This window comes from Gossypium hirsutum, chromosome A11, assembly GCF_007990345.1.
Source record: "Gossypium hirsutum isolate 1008001.06 chromosome A11, Gossypium_hirsutum_v2.1, whole genome shotgun sequence".
Classification (NCBI taxonomy): domain Eukaryota; kingdom Viridiplantae; phylum Streptophyta; class Magnoliopsida; order Malvales; family Malvaceae; genus Gossypium; species Gossypium hirsutum.
This window is the reverse complement of record NC_053434.1, coordinates 23,204,925-23,228,828: the sequence shown is the minus strand read 5'-3', so window position 1 is coordinate 23,228,828 and position 23,904 is coordinate 23,204,925. Positions and strand designations below refer to the sequence as shown.

At 30.1% G+C, this 23,904-nt stretch overlaps 2 protein-coding genes across 4 annotated transcripts; one reads left to right on the top strand and one right to left on the bottom strand.

Annotated features, from left to right (window-relative positions):
* Positions 1–3,620: 3,620 nt before the first annotated feature.
* LOC107905280 (monooxygenase 1) lies at positions 3,621–7,426 on the top strand. Of its 3 annotated transcripts, XM_041081386.1 has the most exons (6): positions 3,621–3,890; positions 5,500–5,646; positions 5,848–5,898; positions 6,097–6,262; positions 6,347–6,575; positions 6,785–7,426. In XM_041081386.1, the coding sequence occupies exons 4-6, from the start codon at positions 6,128–6,130 to the stop codon at positions 7,303–7,305; spliced, it is 885 nt and encodes a 294-aa protein (XP_040937320.1). In that variant the 5' UTR covers positions 3,621–3,890; positions 5,500–5,646; positions 5,848–5,898; positions 6,097–6,127; the 3' UTR covers positions 7,306–7,426. The 3 variants fall into 3 exon arrangements, with proteins under 3 accessions (XP_040937320.1, XP_016687389.1, XP_016687399.1); XM_016831900.2 differs by having other exon boundaries at positions 3,621–5,646; XM_016831910.2 differs by having other exon boundaries at positions 3,623–5,646; positions 6,788–7,426.
* Positions 7,427–8,658: 1,232 nt separating this feature from the next.
* Positions 8,659–9,617, bottom strand: LOC107905291 (probable ribosome biogenesis protein RLP24). Its single transcript, XM_016831920.2, has 3 exons — positions 9,485–9,617; positions 9,248–9,384; positions 8,659–9,155 (listed from the first exon to the last, which is right to left on the bottom strand). Exons 1-3 carry the CDS (start codon positions 9,554–9,556, stop codon positions 8,981–8,983), a joined length of 384 nt encoding a protein of 127 aa, XP_016687409.2. The 5' UTR covers positions 9,557–9,617; the 3' UTR covers positions 8,659–8,980.
* Between the last annotated feature and the right edge of the window lie 14,287 nt (positions 9,618–23,904).

Sequence of the window (23,904 nt, the reverse complement as noted above, 5' to 3'; positions counted from 1 at the left end):
AGTATCCGAGAAGAATTAACACTTTTTTACGTTAAAAAAAGTTATTCAGATTTAAAAGTTTCACCCCTTGTAGTAAAATCCTAAATCCGTTCCTGCAAACCATTATCTATATTATTATGGATATTAAAAAAAATAATGCTTATAATCCAATCGTACATATAGTTTTCTACTTTCACATTTTTTTAGATATGATAACATATTATCTATTGACATGAAACAATTGCCAAGTAACAAGCAAAGTATTAGTAAAAGTGATTTGTGAATATAGGTTATGCTAGTACAAAAACAAAACAAGAGACAACAAAGCTTGTTTACACAGTTTGGTTTCCCTACGTCTGCAAAGCCTAATTCAGTGAAAAAAATCCTCTATCTCCAAATAATTACAACCAATAACCTAAATCTATCATGTTATTGTGGTGACTCTTAACTTTTGTACCTTTAAAGACTAGATCACATGTTACTAAATTCTCCTATTGAGAACTTAGACTGTAAAATTACAACACAAAGGTTTTACAATCACAAATGTACTCTAAAAAATAATGTTCCTTATTTGAACAGATAAATGCTCTTTATAATCTGTACATAACTTATGCAAGTCTCTCAATTATATAGAGTTTTTAAGACTTGCTAACATAATGAAAATCCATCACAATCCCTATTGACCAACAACTAAAATAGCGTAATACCATATAATATAAACAATCAAGGTAAACATGAATTGTTAACATTTAAGACTTCAACGTTTCAATCTAATCTAACTTCCTTGATTCAAAGGACTTGATCTAATCTGATGGAATTCATTCATTCCACAATATCAGCTCAACTTAAAGATATGGTTTAATAAATTATCAATTTGCCATAGTTTTATCGTCAAGAAAGCCTTAATTATCTTAATAATAATATTAATTAAAACAATATTTATTACAAATGTAATTCTATCACAGTAAAAATATTGTTAATCCACTTATAACATTAATTTTTTTTTAAAAAAAATCATTGAATAAAAAACATATTTTCAATAAACACATTAATTATTTTTATGAACCAATATTAATATTTTTATTATTATGTATATTAGAAGTATAACGTATATAGTATAACGATATTTGTACTTTTGTACTTTCATGTTTCTTTTCAATAAATATGAAAAAATATTATTAATATTATGATTAGACTAAAAACTAAATTATAATTGTTTTATTAATAATATCAATTAAAATAATAAATAGAAATCTCTACCAAAGCAAAAATATTACTTATAATTTATAACATACAAGTTATTGATTTTACAACTCAAAATAATATTATCATTTAATGTGTATATAATATAACTAATTTATTTACATTGATTTTTGAGACATCAAAGCAGAGTAAAATATATGGATACGCAACGTGCTCATATTTGAAACATTGTGCAAATACAATTTTTAGAGTATTATATATATTTACTTATCTTTTGATAATGATTACTTGAAGTCGCTTTTGATGGGTGATTAATTTAATTTTAATGAGATTAAAAATAGTTATGGGAGTGAGTTGAGTTATTATAGTAGTGAGATCGAGTATTATAACGCTGAGATTAAAATCAGTTGAGGTAAAGTTAGAAGTATCATTGGTGAAAATTATCACTAATTAAATTAAAATAATTAAGTGATAATATTAAATGATTATTTTATTTTTAATTAAATAAATTAATAAATAATAAATAATAAATAAAAGAGTTTAAATTCTTGTAGAACCATCTAATGAAGTTAAATTCTACAACAATTCTCTTTTATCCAAGTAATTGACATTCTAAAAAAGGATCACTCCAAGCCATTTTACACGCACAAGTTCAAAAATCCAAAACTTCTCTAAAGAAACTAAAGGACTTAAAGAAATTTTGACGAAAGTCATACTCGTTCATGAGAGAAGTGCCTTCTAATATAGTTCAATCGAAAGGAAGTCGTCTTTCAATCCAATTCAACTGGATAAAGGATGTCTAAACTCATTTTGAAGATTAAGTCTTGATGACCCTTAGAGCGAACATCAAACTCAACCATCCAACATCAAATCTCAAAAACCCTTGGATCCAAATTTTTTATAAACTCAACTTCAAGATCAAGTCTCGACGACCAAGCGAACATTATTGATTCAAAATCAAGTCTCAAAAACCATTGAATCCAATCTAATCAAATTATCAAGTAATCATCTCGTCATACTCAATTTTAATATTAAGTCTCAACAACTCTTAAAGCAAACTACATCCTTTTGAAGGGATTCTCTTTATAATTAAAAAATATCCAAAAAAAAAATATAACTCTTTTCAAAATTGTTAACACCAAAATTTTAAGTCAATAGTCTACTCAAAATTTTTGTGTACAATATTAGTTATATAATATTGAAGTATTTTTTAAAAAAAAAAAGTAAAACGCATATCTTCACATAAATGTACGTGCTATGTCTTATTTATCGATGGGGTTTTATTATTTTTAATTCATTCAATTATATTCAATTAATTAATGGTTAATTAATATTATTTTTTATTATTATATAACAATTTTTAATGATAAATTTAGTAATTTTTTTAGTTTAATTTGATAAATTAATACAAATTAGTATTTAAATATTAATTTAGTAAAATAAAATATAACAATTGTAATATCTAAATATAAATAGTATCTAATACAAATTGAACCTTTAACTTATTTTATTTTTTGCTAGTTATCCCAAATTTAAAATTACCTTATTAAAAGTAGGCCTCACATTTTATACATTTCATATAAATATCCTAACCTCTTTTCAACAATTCTAGCTTCGCCCCTAATGATGTGCAAGGAACCTTTCCCTTATGCTGCAATACATATTGCCTCGGCACATGCCGGCAACAGTGGTGAACAAAAGAGAAGAGAAAACGGTGGTGGCGGTTCTGGTTTACAAAGAGAAGAGAAAGAAAGAAAAAAAGTTTTGTAATAATTATAAAGAAGTCTTTAAATTTTTGTAAAAAGTAATTTGTCATTCAATTGGTTAATATGCTATATCATATCAACAATTCGTTAGTTAACTAATAGAATTTTTAACGCAGTATTGATTAGTTCAAATAATTATTTTAAGTAGAGTAACTAAATTTAAAAAAATTAAAGTGATAAAAATATGATAAATTTTATTTTAGAGTAGTTTATCCAAACTTTAAACTTATGCATGTATGCACTGTTTCACCAGTCTCGCGTGGGCCATTAACTACGACACTATTTCCGGATGTTGCTGAGGTGTGTCGTTTATGGTGCGTTCACAATCTTTATATGTTACACTAATTAATTATTAACTAACTAATTGATGGAAAATAATTCTTTAATAGTTTTGTTTTTATTTTTAAACAACTTTATCAACAGTTATTTTAAAGAATATTTTTTATGAATATATATATTAGATGTCAACATGTTTAAGATATTTGTAAGAATTACTTTGCGTATTAGAATTTCCCTTGCTTCAGTAAAAGGCATTCGAACGTTAGTTTATTATTTAAAAATTATTTCTTTTTGAAATTCAAAAAAAAGTCATTTAGTTAAAATTAAAAATAAAAAAATAAATTTTCCCTAAAAATAATTTAACCTAAAGCTATAATCAAACAAGATATACAAGAGCGTCTCACCCTTGAGGTACCAAATTTCTTTCTATCTAAGTGTAGCTTTAAAGCTATTGAGAAAAAAACACACACAGAGAGAATTTGGCAATTCATTAGCAGAGGTGATATATATATATATACACATAAAATAAAAAGAAAAGGGTTTCCTTGGAGGAAGAATAGAAGCATAGAAGAGTGGAGTGGAAATGGAAAAGAGTGACGAAGAAAAGATCGTGATTGTTGGAGGAGGAATATGTGGACTTGCCACTGCTCTTGCTCTTCACAGGTTTATCTATTTATCTACCGTTTCTTCGCTTCTAGTTTCTTTTGCTTCCATACTTAATTTCAGATACATCAAAATAATTTTTATAATATAGTTTTATATTTTTATAATTAAATTTAAACCAATTGATTATGTAATGTTTTAAGTTAATTTTTTATACAAATATTTTTTTGAAGTGTTATTATTATGAATAAAATAAATTCATACAAGTATAAATACATATTTTGAGCGGCTATAATTTAAAATCAAATTCATACAAAGCATAATAGATAAAGAATCGAACAAAACTCATCCATAACATGTGCACAAAATAGGGCCTGAAAGCCCCACATTGTAATTGCACATAGTGAGACTCAAATCTAGGTGCTTGAGGATCCAAGGTCTTGGTCTTAATCAACAATGCCAAAGTCTCATTGACTTTTATACATATTAGAAATTTTATCACACATGTATGCATGTGTAAATTACGTCCTTAATTAGAACATAGAGAGCGTTTAAAAACAACATAAAAAAATAGTGAAACGTGTGATTTGAAGCTAATTCATAATAATAACATATGAAATATGTATAAATATGCATAATAAAATTAAAATGTATAAAAAATATAAAAAAAACTCTTCGGTTAAGTGATAAAATTAAGGTTTTACTAAAGCAATTGGTGTGAGTTCATATCATATTTCTTATTTTGTTTTTTAGAATAGGCATAATGACTTTTTTTGCCCTCCAACTTTACAAAAAAAAATCATTTTAACCCTCCATTTAATTTTTCACTTCTTTTAGCCCTCGAACTTACATTTTAAAATAACCCAAAATGGATGGAAAATTAACATTTGTTAACTTTGCTAACGTAGTATATACATAGATTGCCATATGGATGACATGTCAACATTTAATTAATTTTTAAAATTAAAAAAATATTTTTATAATATTTATACTTCTTTAATATTTTAATGTTTTCTTAATTTTTTAAAAATAATTTTTATATTTTTTTAATTTTTAAAAAAATTTAAAAAATCAATTAAATTCTAACATGTCATCCATATGACAATCTACGTGTATACGTTAACAAAGTTAACAAACATTAACTTTTTTATCTATTTTGGGGTGATTTGACAAAAATACAAGTTTAAGGGCTAAAAGAGGCGAAAATTTAAATGGATGGCTAAAATAATTTTTTTTTTGTAAAGTTGGAGGATAAAAAAAGCATTATGCCTTTAAAATAAAAAAACTAAAGTAGCGCTTGAATAATATAACTTAGTTTAATTATGAAATATATTTTTATAATTTCTCTAACTAAGTTGATGACATCAACTCAGTCAAGGTTAAATAATGGTATAAATATTTTATGTCGAATTTGTTTTGTTTATTCTATTTTTCTTGAGGTCACTCTCACAATTATATATATTTTCATCCAAAATACAATGTCATGTGTCAACTTTGATTTAATGTAATTATATATATAAAATTTTAATTTTAATTTAATTATATAAATAAAAATAATGTGACATCTGAATCTATCATTAAAAATCAAAATAAAAAGTTAATATATACTGAGTCAAAATGAAACACCACACAGCGCATTTGGCATCATGTAATGTGAATGTAAATGCAGGAAAGGCGTAGAAAGTATAGTATTAGAAAAATCAGAGAAGTTGAGAGCCACCGGAGCTTGTATTATAATGCAACCAAACGGGTGACGAGCTCTCAATCAACTCGGCATTGCCTCTAAACTTCGGCAAACTGCTCTTCCCATACAATCGTAAGATTATTCGTTTTTCTCAACTTATATATATTTTTAAAATTTAATTTTAACAGGGGTTTTATTTGATTTCTTTAATAAATGTTTGGTTTTCATTTTCCCCAGCAAATTGTTTATATTTTGACCAAATAATAGAAGTAAAATTTTAAGCTTAAAAAAAAACCAAGTATTTAATTTGACTATGATTTTGGTTCCGTGTAGGGGACATTACATTACGGTTAAGGATGGTAAGCACACAGATTTGCCGGTTGGGTAAGTTTACCGTTCTTGTATTTTTTGGCTAGATTATTCAACACACTTTCCAAATAAAAATGCAATTATTGTTAATTTATAATTGTACAAAACCAAGATTCCCATATCACACTAAAATACATGTACTATATATAATGTAATCAATGGTTTTAAATTAATTAAAGAGATAAAGCTAAGGTAGCTGGGTTTGAATGGCAGAAATGGTGGTGAATGTAGACGCAGTGACTTGATGAAGACATTAGCTGAGGAATTGCCACCAAATACCGTCCGCTTCGGATGCAAAGTGGTTTCCATAAAAGTAGATGCCAACACGTCTGCTTATTCCATTCTTCATCTACATGATGGAACTATGCTCATGCCCAGGGTATATAAATACTTTATATATATGCTCTGGGGTCGATATTCGATCTGTCGGATCAGTCATATAAAGGTGGATGCATGCATGCAGGTTATAATTGGATGTGATGGTGTGAACTCAGTGGTTGCAAGCATTGTTGGACTAAACTCGTCGAGGCATTTCTCTACATGCGCCATTAGAGGTGTGACTCATTATCAAACACTTCATCCATTTGGCACCGCCTTCTATCTTTTCGACAAAGATGGTGTTCGCCTTGGACTTTTGCCCATCAATCACAATGACGTCTATTGGTTTTTAACTCGGAAACTAACTTCCACAGGTACTTTATTCACTTTTTCATCACATCAAATGTCGTCATGGTTTTCAGCCCATGATCGAAGTTGATCGGGTTTATGTATAATATTGACGCATTAGCTTAAATTTGATTTAATTCGAAGCCTTTAGACTTAGACTGATCCAATAGTGGAACCCTTGTTCTGGTCCAATTTTTTGACAGATTTCTAAATTCTATAAATGTTTTAAATTTAGCAGATTCAATGGTTTCGAAAGACCAGAGGCTCATCAAAGATTCAACTGTGGAAGCAATAAAGGGTTTCCCTAACCACATAACGGAGATGATAAACAACAGCGACGTCGACTCCTTACATCTGACTGATCAAATAAGGTATCGAGCGCCTTGGGATTTGCTTCGAACCAAATTTTGTAAAGGGACGGTGACACTCGCCGGGGATGCGTTGCATGCAATGGCTCCATTCCTCGCACAAGGTGGGTCCGCATCGTTAGAGGATGCGGTTGTGCTTGCCAGATGCTTATCGCAAAACATGGGCATCGCCCTTGATCCAACCGGTATGAAAGCAGCAAGGGCAGCGTTAGATCAATATGCAAAGGAGCGAAAAATGAGAGTGTTTTGGTTGTCTTTGGAAACTTTTGTGGTGGGAACCATGCATGATACTTCTGCTTTGCTGGTAAGAGGCTTATGCATTATTACCCTAATTATTCTGTTTAGAGACAAAATTGCTAACACCAGCTATGATTGTGGACGTCTTTGAGTAGCTGGAAAATCACAAGTGGTACCCACAACATGTTTGAATTTATGCGTCACCGGGATGTTAATGCACTCGAAACATTATTTCGAATCATTTTATTAACATTTTTAGAAAATATTTTCAATTTATCCGTCTACATTGGCTGACCTTCTGTATGAGACGTTGCATGACTTTAGGGGAAGCATTTACTTTCAACACTCAAACTGAGAATTTCAAATAATTGTCCAAAATGCTAAAACGAAATAAGTAAGAAAATTAAAAGTAATTACTCTAGTTGAGTACCTGGCTTAGATGCAAATCCATCTTCAAGATAGAGTTCTAAGGAAATTTAATTTCTCTATTGTCTCTATCTAATAAATTTGAAATTAACATCGTAAATTACAAGTTATTGGACTGTATACTAGGTCAGCAAGCTTCAGGTGTAAGCTTTCTAGAATGTTTTAAGAATTGACACTACACCAAAACAGGTTTTTAGCGGCGCTTTTTTAGGCATTTAGCGGCGTTTTTTAGCGCCGCTAAAAGAATTTGCGGCGCTTTGAGAAGCGTCGCAGAAAACGCCGCTAATGACAACGTCGCTAACTTTAGCAGCGCTTTCCCACAAACGCCACTAAAGGTCATGACCTTTAGCGGCGCTTTTACCACAAACGCCGCTAAAGACCATGACCTTTAGCGGCGCTTTTCCCAAAAACGCCGCTAAAGACCATGACATTTAGCGACGCTTTTCCGAGAAACGCCGCTAAAGACCCTGACCTTTAGCGACGCTTTTCCCAAAAACGCCGCTAAAGACCACAACCTTTAGCGATGCTTAAACAACAAACGCCACAATGAAGATGAGTTTTAGCGGCGCTTTTTAACAAACGCCGCTAAAACATGGCTTTTGAAAAAATATTTATTTAAATAATATTTATTTGTATGATAATTATTATATTATGTTTTGTTTTGTTTTTAAGGATAAAAATATTAATTAAATTAAAATTTCTATTAAAATTTTAACTTTAAAGCTAAATATATATTTCCATGTAACAAGAATATAAATTCGTACCGATTTCAAATATTTCCTATAAAAACCTGTCATGACAGTGATATATATTGCATGCTTGATAATATATCAACCATCACAACCGCATATATTTCAAGACAATTCACAATTCTTAAACACCCATTCTCACAGAAAAATTTGCTAAGTATGACAGGCTTCAGATTGTTGAGAAAAATCAATACAAAGATTTATAACCTCAAGCTATCAAACAATTCCATTCATCTAAAGACATCCTTCTTAGAAAATTTATGAGCACTATGTCATACTCATTTATCAGCTATTAAAAAATTAACGGCATGTATGACCTTGCAATTCAATTAATCACCACATTTCGTCCAGCAAGCACTTTATTGGCTTTCTATAAAATTTAAGATTCTTAGACTATCCCCAGAAATTATCAGTCTAGATATTCAACACCACATTTAAAAGGGAAAAACAAAGATAATCCGTTTTTAATGACTTTTCCATAATTAGTGACTACAAAATATGCTACTCAAAACAATAACATTTGAACATGCTAATCAAAATTCTAGACCGCTAGACACAACATAAAAAACCTCTTGATAATTTAAGCCACGAGTTGCATGCATAAGATTTTGGTGGACAAAAATACCAAGCCGAGGAACAGCAGAACCAATTTCACTCTTCCATGGGCTGATTCTCTTCTGTCTGTGCTTGGGACACAGTGACTTTGATTTTTGGAAGACAAAGAGATGAATCTTGTGCAAGTGCGAGCGGAGCTTTGACCAAGTGAATGCCCAGCTCCAATTGCTTCCTTGCTTCTTTCTGCCTCTGGACTTTGCCTGTCTTAAGCCTGGAAAAAGATTTAAAAATGGAAGGGTTATTATTTACTAAAGTGCATGTTATAATATCTTTCAATGGGAACTGAAAGCACCACAAACCAACTTGTTTTTGATGTGGTCAGATGCCCTGTCTAATCTGATTTTATCAATCTTTTTAATGGCCTTCAGAGTATTCTCTGCAAGGTTTCTATCATATCTCTCCGGCCTATTACGTTTTCTCTCAAACTCAAATGTTGAATCCTGGTGCAAAAAGAAAAGAAATAGAAATCATGCAGTGTTTTGGTATAAGCATTGTAATAATGCAATAAAAAGTCCAAAATCAATGCCTTAGGTCTATCACCTGTGTCATGTCCTTTCCATGCAAACGCCTATAGGCCTTGGTCCATTTTACTTTACGGGGATTCCTCTTCATCTTGAAGTTCTTGTGGCATTTCGATCTACAGAAATGGAAAATCTGCAAATGTTTGGACCATCAGAAATTAAAATCAATGCAAACAGCACGAATGACATGTAGGGAACATAGTACTATAAATTATTTTAATTGATGCCCTCAATCTAGCATAAATGTTGCTGAAAACTGCATGTATCTGAACACTGCCAAGCATAAACACATACCAAGTATCAAATTTTAGGCCACTACATAGAAAAATGCAACAAAAAAGAAAAATACTGCAACGAGAGTATCTAAAAAATGGATGAGAAAGACAGAAAGGCGACTTCTGGACAAACCAAAGGCCAACTCCATAGAATCAAACCAAATGTGTGGATTGAGTAAGTTCAATTTACTCGTTTTAAATTATTATGCGTGCTTTGATATGAATCGGTGTGGTTAGAATTTAACACAAACATAAGGCAAAATCAACAGAAGAAAAAGCAGCGAATATTTAAATTATGTATTGAACTACATTCTAATTAATTTATAAGGTTGTAAATGAACTGAGTTTGAACAAGCTTTAGATTATGATGTGTTTAAGTGTCCACTTCTTTTAACCATTGCTAGGCTACTTTCTATATTTAGATGATTGAAAATTTATTAAACCTGATTTTTGGGTTGAATTGAGATCGTGGATTATATTAACCGATCAATGAAGATCATATCATTTGAAGAAATTTATTTGGAGAATTGAATTGGATTAGATTGAGTCTATATAATCCATTGGATTGAGGAAGTTGGAACGAATTGGAACGTTAAAGTCATTGTTGCCAGCAATCCTTACTTACCTTGTTTTGTTATTATTATATTGTATTCGACTAGTTTAGCTGTTGTTTAGTAAGGATTATAATATATCTTCATTATGCTAGCAAGTCTTAATAAACTGTAAATCCCCACACCCGATTTGGTTGTTGGATTCAAATGTGTGATGTCACATTATGTTACTGAAGCAACTCAGGCTAATTTACTTCATAATCATATCATTCAATGCACAAATATCATTTATATCAATTGAATCATCCATTTTGAATCACAAACTTACATATATAATGCACAAATATCATTTATATCAATTGAATCATCCATTTTGAATCACAAACTTACATATATAGCGTTTAGTAATTTAATTAATCAAATTATGGAGTTAAGATAAGTCAATTTGGGAGTTGGGAATCAAATCCAAATTCAATTTCCAAATTTCTATGCTATGTCTCGAGACATTCGAATGCATGTCTCGAGACAAGCTTCCCTTGTTTTTTTTTTATTTTAGTTTCAATGTTTGACTGTCTCAAGATAAAAGGTCCCTGTCTGAAGACCTAGAATAGGGAAAAACTAATTTAGATTCGATATGCTCTTGTCTTGAGATAAAGACAAAGGCTACTTTGTCTCGAGACATAATCTCAGTTGTCTTGAGACCTCTTAAACTGGTCTCAAGACTAAGCCTACTACAACACCTTAAAATGGAAAATTTACTCTTAGGGTCTCAAGACATGTTCTTTTTGTCTCAAGACTGAATAGTAACTTTACCTAATTTGAGCATTTTAAGCCCTATAATTCATTCCAATTTGTACCTATAAAATGTCCAAACATAGTATCTATGCATAGCCATCAGTTCACCACATGAAATTACATTCAACAACATCAAAGCCTAGGTTCTAATGCATCAACATATAGTCAACCAATTTGCATATTCAATGACTATAAGATCAAGCATAATAACTTCTAAATCACAAGATTAAGTTCAACTTTCAGACCTTAAACCAAAATACCAAAACTTTAGCTTATTAACAAGCCACAAAATTATCCTAGGTACATGTCATATACCAAAACGTATATAAATACAAAAGAGGTGTTAAGATGATTTTCGAGATGAGCTATTGATTTGGATGCTTGACCACTTTAAATCTATGGAAATTCTCATTTGAAACATGCGCACGAAAAAAAACATAACCGTACACTAAGTATTGAATACTCAATGGTGTTAATATAATTCAAAATCAATAAATTAAGGCTAATTAAAGCAAATATATAAATATGACATTAAATACACTACTTTTAATTTATGTCAAAAACCATTAATCATATATTTCCCAACTTTTTATTCAATACTTATCTCAATGTCTCATAGTTTTATATATTGTTGTATTTAATATTCCAACATGTCTTTCATTGTAACATCCTCAAAGTATAAAGGGTGTGGTCCAGTGGCGTGTCGGGTTAGAAAAATTAGAGAATTTTCAAAAATAGATTAAATAGGAATTTTAGAGTAAAATTATATAAAATAACTAGAGTTGATAGAAATTAGAAATAATTTCGGGATAGGAAAATTTGATTTAAGGTAATGACTAAATTGTAGGAAAATGAAAAATAGTGGGGCAAAAGAGTGAAAATTAAAGAGTTAAGTTAGAAACATAGGAATAGATGGAAAACAAGGAAGGAATAGGAATAAATTTTATCAAATAAAATGTGATTCATGCATGAGAATTGTAACAAGCCAAACCCGATCCTTTAGGAGGATCCAAGTATGTCGTGTCACTTCTTAGAAACCATTTATCTTTAAAAACTGTATCTAACATAGACTTAGTAAAATTGTAGTTCTAGTTATCGTTTATAAAATAGAATATAAACCATATAACATTCAAAATATAATGAAACACATTCATTAAACAAAATATAGCACTTTAAAACTATTCTAACTTCAATGAGGTTTCAATAAAAACATAGCTTGTTTATCTAACATTTTATATAAAAATTCCTTCTTAAAATAGACAGCTAGACATTAGCCCCCTCATGTCACGCATAGTACAAAATAACAAAAGTCTCACAGCAGCAGATGTCCTTTAGTGTAGTCCAACAAAAATTCCTTTTCTTCAACAGCAAGCCTAATAAGGAAAGGTAACTAAGTAAGTTAAAAAGAACTTAGAGAGTTCTAGATGAAAACATTTAAATATTTACTGATACTTCAAGCAGTTCCTTTTATAACTGCAAGTACAATTACACAATTCACCAGATGGCGAGTACCATACTCAGACAAACTATACGCTAATTTACTTATCCTTTGGCGAATATAATACGCCAACATAACAGTACAGACAAACCTTCTTCATGTTAGTCACATACCCAGATTCATAGTCAGATTCAAATAATTCATTTCCATTTATATACATTCTCCCCCTTTACTCCACATATCATAATCATTTGGTTTCATATACTTTACCGTGATTTGCCAATCTGGTTTACAACATTCATTTGCCTTGATAGAGGCTACACAATCATTTTTATGTATCGCGATCTGCCAGTTCGATGTACATTTCATCGAAAGCTATACCATGAACGTATCTCCTTAACACCATTTCCATATATTAGTCTGTATCATATCATTCTTGTCAGGTACATAAGGCAGTGGCTTAAACATAAAGAATGGTTCTTGCACCTTATCACATACATAACAGACCCAGACTGACAACTCTAGAAAATCCCTTAATCACTTTCACACTTTACACTTTATCAGAATATGAATACTTACTTTACATGAACTAGAAAAAATACAAAGAATATTACAACACATGGAAGTAAGAAGGAACTCACCATAAAATACACCAAAGTCTATATAGCAGGACCTTTGCCTTTGTTACTCAAGCCTTCAATAGCATCTTGAGCTAAAATATGGATAATTAAACTTATTAGATCACTACTACATTGAATCCAAACATGCATGCAAGAAACATTAACACTTAACCCAAACTCAGGGAGTTTCTTTCCTTACATACTAATCTGACACTAATATATGCAGATCTAAAAACACGTAAATAACTATGAAAATAACCTAGGGTTCATCAGTATTTACTAGAGAGTTAAACAAACGTAGGAGTTGGCTAAATACAGCAAACCCAACCTCAATAATGTTTCTAGACTTAAATTTTGAGAGACAATGCAGAGGAAATCAGGGAGGAAGATGAATGCAAAAAAAAAACACAGATTATCAGTGAAGACTCTGATATCCTTATATACTTAAGCACAGAGACAATGTTTAGTGGAAGAATAAGATTATTTCGCTAACACTCTTAATTCTTGTGATTATGTGCTCTTATAATAATTTAAGTTTTATTAACGATAGTTTCTTAGTTTCATTCTAACCATTTCTCACTTGGAAAACTAATTTATCTTACTAAAATAATAAACAAATCTAATAAATTATTAATCTAACGAATTCGCCTAAACATCTAGGGTGGTGTATACTCGACAGAAGAATCTGCCAAACCATAGATCTCGCCAGAATACAGAACTCGCCAATTGGAGCATACACGGAATCCTATACTTAGCCAACTAACACTCTACTTACTCAGAACTACGCATAATACCATAGCACAATAAATAGTAACCAGATATAGAGATTTCACCAGTTGAGCTGTTATAAGAATTGTAAAGATGATAAAGGTCAAAATGGTAATTAGTAAAATAAGATATTTATGAATAATGATTGGGCCAAAGTACAAAGATGAGAGGATGAAAGACTAGGTAGCAAATTAACCATTTTTAAGTTAAAAATCATGAGATATTTTTAATGAAGTCTGTAGAAATTGGAAGAAAATATGAAAGTTATTTTCCTTCTAAAACAAGCCAACGTCTCCCACCTACTCTCTCCTTCATCATCTTTTGTTTTTATTCCATCTAAGTCATTTTCACCATTTTTGAGTCCTTCAAGCTTGTTTCTTAATTTTTCTTTCATGATTTCTCAACCAAATCAAGAGTAAAGCAAGGTAGTTACTTTAGTTTCATGAAAAAGGAATTGATGGTTACTTGAAAGGAAAGAGAAATTTAGGGTTAGTTTGTATTACCAAGGATTTAAGGTAAGAGATGGAAAGTTTTCATGATGTTCATGTTATTTTCTATTATTTGACCATAAATATGTTATATGATTATGGTATTAACAAGTAAATTTTATATGTTTATCATGGAAATCAAGAAAAAGAGAAGAAATAAGGGGACCAAATTGTAGACAAAGGAAAATGTGTAGCCAATGAGTGAAGAAAGAAGAAAACTCTACAACCAAGCTTTGTTCATAAGTACTACAAGGATTTAATCATATTTCTTTAGATATTTATAGTAAGAATTATAAATTAAGTGTTTAATTTTAGATTTGTAACACCCCTAACTCATATTCGTCGCCAGAGTAGGGCTACGAGGTATTACCGATCAATTTACAACATATAGCATACATTTATCAAACATAAAACATTTGTTCTCATAAATCATTCAACACAATCACATTGTTCCTTATAAGGGTCTACGAGGCCTTAAACATGCTTTAGAAGTGATTCGAGACTAAACCAATAACATATGAAAATTTCGAAAACTTAGAAAAATTTTCAACCTTACAGGGGTCACATGCCCCTGTGGCACATGGCTCCAGACACATCTGTGTCTCAAGCCGTGTGGAAACAGGGCATACATACTGACACACGGCCAACCACACGCCTACGTGTCTAGCCCGTGTGCCCTTCGAAGTGGTCACACATGCCCGTGTACCAGGCCATGTGCTAGGTCATGACAAAACTATAGGGTATACTGACTTATACAACACGAACAAGTCACACGCCCGTGTGCTAGGTCATGTGCCAATTAGGGGGTATACTGACTTGTACCACACGGCAAGTCACACGCCCGTGTATGAGACCGTGTGGAGTATACTGACTTCAATTCAATTTCATCACCAGGGGACACACGGCCGTGTAACATGACCGTGTGTCACACAAGGCTGAGACATACGCCCGTGTCTCTACCCGTGTAGACAAAAATATGCCATTTGTAAGGCCAATTTGCTACCCTTATTCATGCTCACCTAAACAACCAAAATGGTACCATTTCATCATACAATTAGGTAGCCAAAATCATCAACCAAATACACAATTAATGCCATTATAATTTCATCTATTCCAAATCTCGAGTCACTACCATTTACTTAACCAAATACACGCCAAAACAATATCAATCTATATAGTTTATTTACCATAATTCACACTCACATAACTTCCTTATAAATAACAACACAACATCTAAAATCATACCTCATCAAAGCATTTCTCAAGCATTTTATACTCCACAAATAAATTAACCATTTGAACAACTATAAAACCATAATCACATTTATACCAAACATACCAAAATAAGCCATCACTCATGGCTATATATACAAACCAAAACATATACAATTTACAAGCCAAATCTCATGGCTATAATCACAACCAAAATACCAAAACTAGCTTATACATGCCATATGCCAAAAATGTATAATCCAAAAGTACCAACTTAGACGTTTGATAGTGTGATGATGTTCCCGACGACCCCTAGATTCGAGCTATCCTTGATTCACTATAAAACATAAAAAAATAACACAAAGTAAGCTTCATAGCTTAGTAAGCTCGTATGATATAAACTTAACTAATCACAAATACAACATTCATCAATCTAGACATATTATCATGTGTTTTATGATTACTAGCAAACTTTCAACTGCTTATTCATAAGCTTATATACAAACTTTGTAACTTCTTCGATTTTAAGCTCATAATATACATGTACATACCTGTACCAATCCATAACAAGTTCATACATACACTGAATGCCGTTGAATACTCAATATCTCGCACGTTAAGTGCTATACTCGATATCTCACACACTAATTGCCGTAAATAGCCGAAGCTATCTCAAGTCACACACTAAGTGTCATATATAGCCGAAGCTATGTCGAATCGCACACTAAGTGCCATACATAGCCGAAGCTATATTGTATCGCACACTAAGTGCCACAAATAACCGATTTATCGTCGAACATATCTGGAGTCCCGTAAATACAATTGATGTAATACCAAAGCACTAAAAGCATAATTATTACAATGCTTAATACATAAGAACTTACTTCGGATGCTAAAACAACAAATCGAGTCGATTAGTCGATAACTTTATCTTTTCCCCGATCCAAGTCCATATTTCACTTTTCTTGATTTAATTATATTCAAAATTAAATTATTTAATAATTTATTCATTCAATTTAGTCCAAATTAAACTTTAAAACACATTTACACTTTTGCCCCACAAATTTCACATTTTTTACAATTTAGTCCTTATTTCACAAAATCACAAATTAATGAAATTCAAGACTAAACCATGCTAGCCGAATTACTATAATGTCCCTAGCAGCTCATAATTTTCATTTATTCACACTTTTAATGACTAAATTTACACATTTCTCAATTTAATCCCTATTATGCAATTTCACTAAAAATCACTTTACAAAACTTGTTTAACTATCAATAATAATTCATAATCTATCAAGAAACTTCAAAATACACATGTATTCAACAATGGAATCATTCAAAATCTTTAAATTTTTTTCAAAATAGTCCCTAGGCTAGCTAGACTTAGTTGCAACAATCTCAAAAACATAAAAATCATTAAAGCCGAGCTAATATCGTACCTTAATCAAGTTAGGAGTGTGTCGAATCTTCAAGAAATTTTTATGGCTTTTCTAAGCCCTAATTTTTGGCTAGGAAGATGAATATAAGGCTAATTTGGCTTTTGTTTTATTTAACATATAATAATTATGCTAATTACCATTTTAACCTTAATGAAAAACCATTTAAAACATCCATTAAGTGTCCATATATGTCCACTCATACTATTAATGGTATAATTACAACATAAGGACCTCTAATTTAATGATCCATAGCTATTTAATACCTTTAACTAATAGAATTCAAGTTTTACGCTTTACGCGATTTAGTCCTTTTTACTGAATTAACCATTCAAACAGTAAAATTTCTTTATGAAAATTTCACACATACATAATATCATGCTGTAAAAACTTAAAATAATATTAAAATAATTTTTCAACCTCGAATTTGTGGTCTCAAAACTACTATTCTGATTTGACCAAAAACGGGCCGTTACAATATTTATGTATAATAGTGATATAAAGGAATAAATTATAAAGATAATAAACTATGATACAAGAATGTGAATGAGAATTAAAGTGGTAAAGTAAGTTAAGTGTATTTAGATTATTGTATGTGTGTGAAAAAGATGTGGAATTAAATAGAAGTTATATGTGAAATTATAAGATTAAAGGCTAAATTGAAAGAAATTTAAAGTTGGTATAATTGATACTAAACCCAAGTAGATGGATATGAATTGTTAGGATATTAATGGCATGCCATTAAGGAATATATTGTGCGCTTATTGTTTATCCGCTTCAGCGGTGTTTAGTTATTCACTATAGCGATGTTCAGTTCTTTTCCGTATGTCCTAATTATTCTAATCATTGTACTTTGGGCCTTGTAAGTGTAATATGAATTGGAAAGTGTAATTTAATGAATGTGATTGTTACTATGAATAATTATACATGTGTATTTACAATATAAAATGTAGTTTACGATTAAGTTCTTGCAGTGCTTACTAAGCTATTTTAGCTTAACGCGTTTTTCTTTTAACGTGTAGGTTAAGATCAAAGGGAAGCTAGAAGTGGTTCAAGACCTGCTCATCCCATCACATCTCGAGGTCAAGAGAGTATGACTTCTAAATTTTGGGTTACAATGACATGTAATTTAGTATGTGTTTTTAATAGGAATGACTAAAATGTAAACTTTATAAATTATAAGAACTTAATCTAAAATGTATGAATAGTATGATGGTAAGATGGTGTTATGGTGGTTTTAAATGTTTAAATTATTAACTTTTTGGTTTGCTATTGAAATTTGATATGCAGGAACTAAGGTGTAAAAGTTTAAAAAAATTGTAAAATTTTCTTCAATTTTGGCCCACATGGGGTCAAAGAGTTACACGGGCTAGCCATAGGGTTGTGTTACCCACACGGGCTAGCCACAAGGTCGTGTGAGTCTTGGGTTAATTTTGGAATCACGCAGCCTCAGAGACTTACATGGCCATGTGGTAGACATGTCCTGGCCATACGGCCATATGGTCATGTGCCCTATATTTCACAAAAAATCGTATTTCACTTTTAAACACTATTTTAAATACTAAAATGTTTTAAAAACTTATAAGCCTCCTCCCTATTAATGATATTGGTTAATTAATGACTCGATAAGTTAAAAGTAAGTTCCAAATGAAACTTTACATCTTAAATTTTGAATGTTTAATACTCTAATATTTAATGTAGCATTCCTATATTAATAGTCGAGTTAGGTGTAGGGGTGTTGCATTCATTATCATTTCCAATACTTAATCCTTTTGGCCCCTTATTAACCAACGATAGACAATAGAATGAATATTCAGATCTATATGACAAATTCATGACACTTTGGGAATTGGGACTATTTTATTCTGCCACCTCGGTTTGCCTGACAACAATGGCTTTTAATATCTGCCCACGACCCTCTGGGAATCGAGACTATTTTATTCTGTTACCTTGAGTTGCTCGACAATGATGGCTTTTAGTATCTATCTACAACACTCTGGGAATTGAGGCTGCGCATGACCCTCTGGGAAATGGAGCTAATAAACCATTGATAATGTTGACCCTACGACATGCCAACTACACTCAGCCTACGTCTAACATTGTTTAACAAGGCATGATCATACTTATTATCATTATAACATAGTTCAATATGGTATCAAAGTCTCAATAATATATACAATTATATTAAGCATATATGTAAACACACACACATATATAAATCATAATTCAAGTATTCATACTTGAACAAACAGTCACAATATCAAATTCATCATCTCATAGTTCTCGAGAAAGATATGATTACATTTATTTCTCATTCATTTATAATGACTTTTTAGACTACAAACGATTTATTGAAGTTGAATTATAGAAACACAATACGATTTCGCTATCTATTGTTTGCCTTCACCTTTAACCCTTGACGATTCGACCTTATTATTAGCTTTGTACAATAATATGATTATAAAAATGATATTAATTTAATAATTAACAAAGGTATAGTCAAAGGTATAGTCAACAACCATGTAAAATTACATCCTTTACAAATAAGTCCCTTTTTAATCTAAATATCTGAATCACTCGTATATCTCGATATTTAACATTAAATCAAAATTTGATTTCATATTCTTTCATTAGAGACCTCATACTTTTAATCCATACCATAATTTCTTAATAAATTTTAATTTATTCAATTCAATCCCTAATGCCATAAATAAACTATACAATTTAATTGAATTTCTAATCAATTTCAACACTTTTCTATACCCTTTTAATTTAGTCCTACGCAAAATCTCATCAAAATTAAGCCTAATTTCACTAAATTATTCATTCATGGTAACTTGAATTAACTTCATCAATCTCAACAATTAACTAATGGATTAGTTAAAGTAAGTTCAGTACATGAAAATTCTACTAAAAATTCAAAGAAAAAGCTTATGATTTACCTTCAATTTCCGCCATGGAAGAATGCTCAACCCCTTTTCTCTCTTGTTATAAACGGTGGTGGATGGAAGAAAACGAATTAGATAATCTTTCCTCTTTCCCACTTACCATATATATACCTTAATTAATTTTATGATTAAAGCACTTAATTAATTATATTTTAGTAAATTAATTAAAGGTGACCTGTTTTTTAAATTATATTTATAATTATAAGTGGTTTTCATCATAACATTCCACTAATTCAAGAAGTGATAATGGTTAAATAACCATTAGGTCCTTTCCTTCAAGTCTTCATATATTTTTTTAAATTAAAACTTAATAGCAATTGCATTTTTATAAGTTAGTCCTTGCACTATAGTTAATAACTTTCTGGATTTAATAACTTGATAGTTATATAATATATTCTTATACTAAATATATAAATCATTTTATTCATATTTCACTGACTAAATTTATGGAATTTAATTTCAAAATTGCATTTTTTACACCGATTAAAATCGGATTGTTACATAAACTCTATATAATTCAGAGACTTGTATAGATTTATGTACTGAATTTGAGAGTACTTAAACTGTTAAAGGGAGGAACATTATATATTCAATTGTTAATATGTATTTCAATAACCCATCACAAATAGATATAAACTATTCTCAAATTCAAATAAAATGAGAAAATTTAGTTTAAAAAATCAAATATTAATTTGATTAAAATAAATTTATTTTATTGAAAGAGAAATGACTAAATGAATATTAAAAATAAAATAACACTTGAGAGTCATCACCTTAAATGGTGACTTCAATCAATTTAAACATTAATTAATTATAATTAGATTATAATATACTCACCATAAGAATAAAAACATAATTATGTAATAAATATATTTATAAAAAATTAATAAACAAATAAGGTTTTAGTTGAATGATAAATTAAATTTATTAAAAATTATAAAAATTTAAATTTTATTATTTATATATATTTATATAAAATATATAAAATAACAGAAATATCCTCAAAATAATAAATTAGGACGTGTTCAATTAGTACATAATTTATTTTATATATTAAAATAAAAAAGAAATATATAACTTTTCAAAATTTTGATGAATTCGTTGAGAAACCTTTTTTCCCAACAAATTTCCTTTTCCAAAAAAAATTATTATTATTATTATTGCTTTTAACAAATGTTAGGACAGAAAAATCAATGTGTAACTTTTTTTTTCTTCAAAATCTTATTATATTGTCACTCTTCTTTTTATTCATCTTTATATAAAGTATACTACCTAAAACAATATAGGGTAAATTACACTATTAGTTATTAAAAAGTAAAATTTTGTTTTGGTCATTTAATTAAAAAAATTATAATTTGATCACTGAGCTATTCAAAAGTTTTTATTTACGTCAATGGGTTGTTAATTTTTTTGTTATAATTCTTCCAATAACCTCCAAGCGACGATTCGACAATCGATATGGTGAATTAGTACACATTAACGAGTAGAAAAACATACCTTACATCCAAGTCGATCTAACGGTCAATGCGGAGATTGGAGAAAAAAGTTATTTGTATTTAGTTCGCGATTTGTGACGTTTAAAATTGTTTCATGAAAAAAAATTGAACTATAGAAGAGAAAGGGAAATAGAGCTTTGATTGGTGCATGTAGTGTGAACAAAGAAAGCTATATAACATCGATTTTAATAGTCCATTGACTTAAAATGGAACTTACAAATAGTTTGTGACCAAATTGTAACACTTTTTAATTAAATGACCAAAACAAAAAACTTATTCATAATTTAGTGACTAATTGTATAATTTAATAAGAATATAAAATTTAGATACCGTTTACATCACTCAAGATGTTGATAGGCAATGGTTCCAAATTTGAGATAAAACTTGACCAAATATTTGCCTTAGAAATTTTATTATAATGATTATTGAGCTTTGAATTTTTTATATAAAATTATATTTTTATTGGAAAATTTATTTTTTTAACAATTTTAATGTAAGTTTTAATCATATCTGATTTTTTTGACATAATATTTAGAATTGTTTATAGCCCCTCCCCAACCCATAAATAGAAAGATATCGCGCTTTAGCGCACCCGAACTCATAATCTCCTGTATTGATAACAATGCTTATGCCAATCGAATTAAGACTCAATCGACTCATCGGCAAAATTAATTTTTAAATCACAATAATTGAATAAATCTATTATATGTATTAAAGGAAAAAAAAACAAGTTGAATTAACAATAATTTTATAGCTACATTATTTTTATTTAAAATCTTTACAAAAATTTTGATGACTGAAATTAAAAATATTAACAGTTTATTGACACATCATGCAGGGATTTTTAATAAAATAATTAAAGTTTTATTAATTGAGATTCCAGATTCTATTATTTGCAAAGTCTTCTCTCTTTTTAATTAAAATAATCAATAATAATTTAATAGGAGATGCATGGTATGAGACGCCAGGATTAGACGGAGCAAAATCTTCACAACAAACTAATTTTATGGTATATATTCAATTTGCAATATTTAATCTCCCAACCAAAATCTTATTGTGATTTGACTTTCATTTTAAAGAATAAAATAAAAACAATTTGCCTTTTCAACATAATTAAATAAGTGTCATCTGTGTTACCCAACAACTATCATTCATATATTATTGCATATGTATTATTATTTAAACTATTAAATGAATTGGTGTTACAAGTCAATCAAACATTAATTTAGCTGGTATTACAAGATTTTTTTTCCACCACTCCACTTCTTTTCACAATTGGAGTGTGGTCATTTCCTCTTCAACGAAGGCCCTCCTTAAACCATGCATGATTAACTACATCTCCCCTTGCATGAACTTGGGTACCCCTCATCAGCTCGATTATATTAAGGTGAGCAACATCACTTCCTAAAGCTTAGCTTGGATATAAAACCTCTTTTGAAGCTTGAGGAAAACTCTTCTCCCAATTAGCGATCACATTGGTAGGAGAAAATGGGAATTCACTTAAAAGAAATTTATACTTCTAAGCGTAAAAGCTTTGAGGAGGGTTAGCAACCAAATGTGAAGTAAACCTTAGGTGGAGGAGCAGCATTGGGACCACTACTAACGGTACCAAAGGTGCGAGGCACGATAGGGAGATTGTTGTCAATGATCACCAGAGTACCTTGAAAAGCATAAAAGTTAGCAGTAGATAGAGCACCTTTGGACATTTCAATCACCTTGTCCTCGTGAGGTTCTTTGTTGATGAATGAGGTCCTTCCATTTTTTTCGACATGATTTTTCCTCGCCATATGAGTCTTTTTTTTTACTCTATTGAGACTCCCTTGTTTCTTGTAAGGAGCCCTTCTTCTTAAAACTAGCCTCTTCACAGTCACAAGCCTGGTTGGCAACAATATTTTTAGCAACTAGATTAGCATCCTTACTAAGTTCGTTGCTTTTGGACCATTTATCACTACAAATTTCTTTTGCCACACCCCAAAATATAAGGCGTTAGTTGTAATAAATAAGCAAGAAATAAGACTTAGGCTTGATTGTTAAGTAGCTTGTACATCCCTTAGAAACCTTAGGTTCAAACCACACATTTCCCATTTTTTCTCTTTTTATTTTCAGCAACTTAGGATGAAAATCACATTAGAATAAACAATCTTTAAAGTGAAAAAAAAAACAAGAAATGGGCAATAGCCTAATGGTTAAGGCATTAGCCCCCTAAAGTGACCAAGATTTGAGCCTTCTCCTTCACCCCTTTAATTTTCAATAAAATTTTCATTCTATTGCTTAGAATTACTTTTATTTTCTCGAATTGAAATTGATTTCTGTTTGAAATGTTTTCTACTGGATTCGTAATTACTGTTTGAAATACCTTTAAACTTTTCCAAGAAGAGATAAGTAAGACTCAATCTTGATGTTTAATAT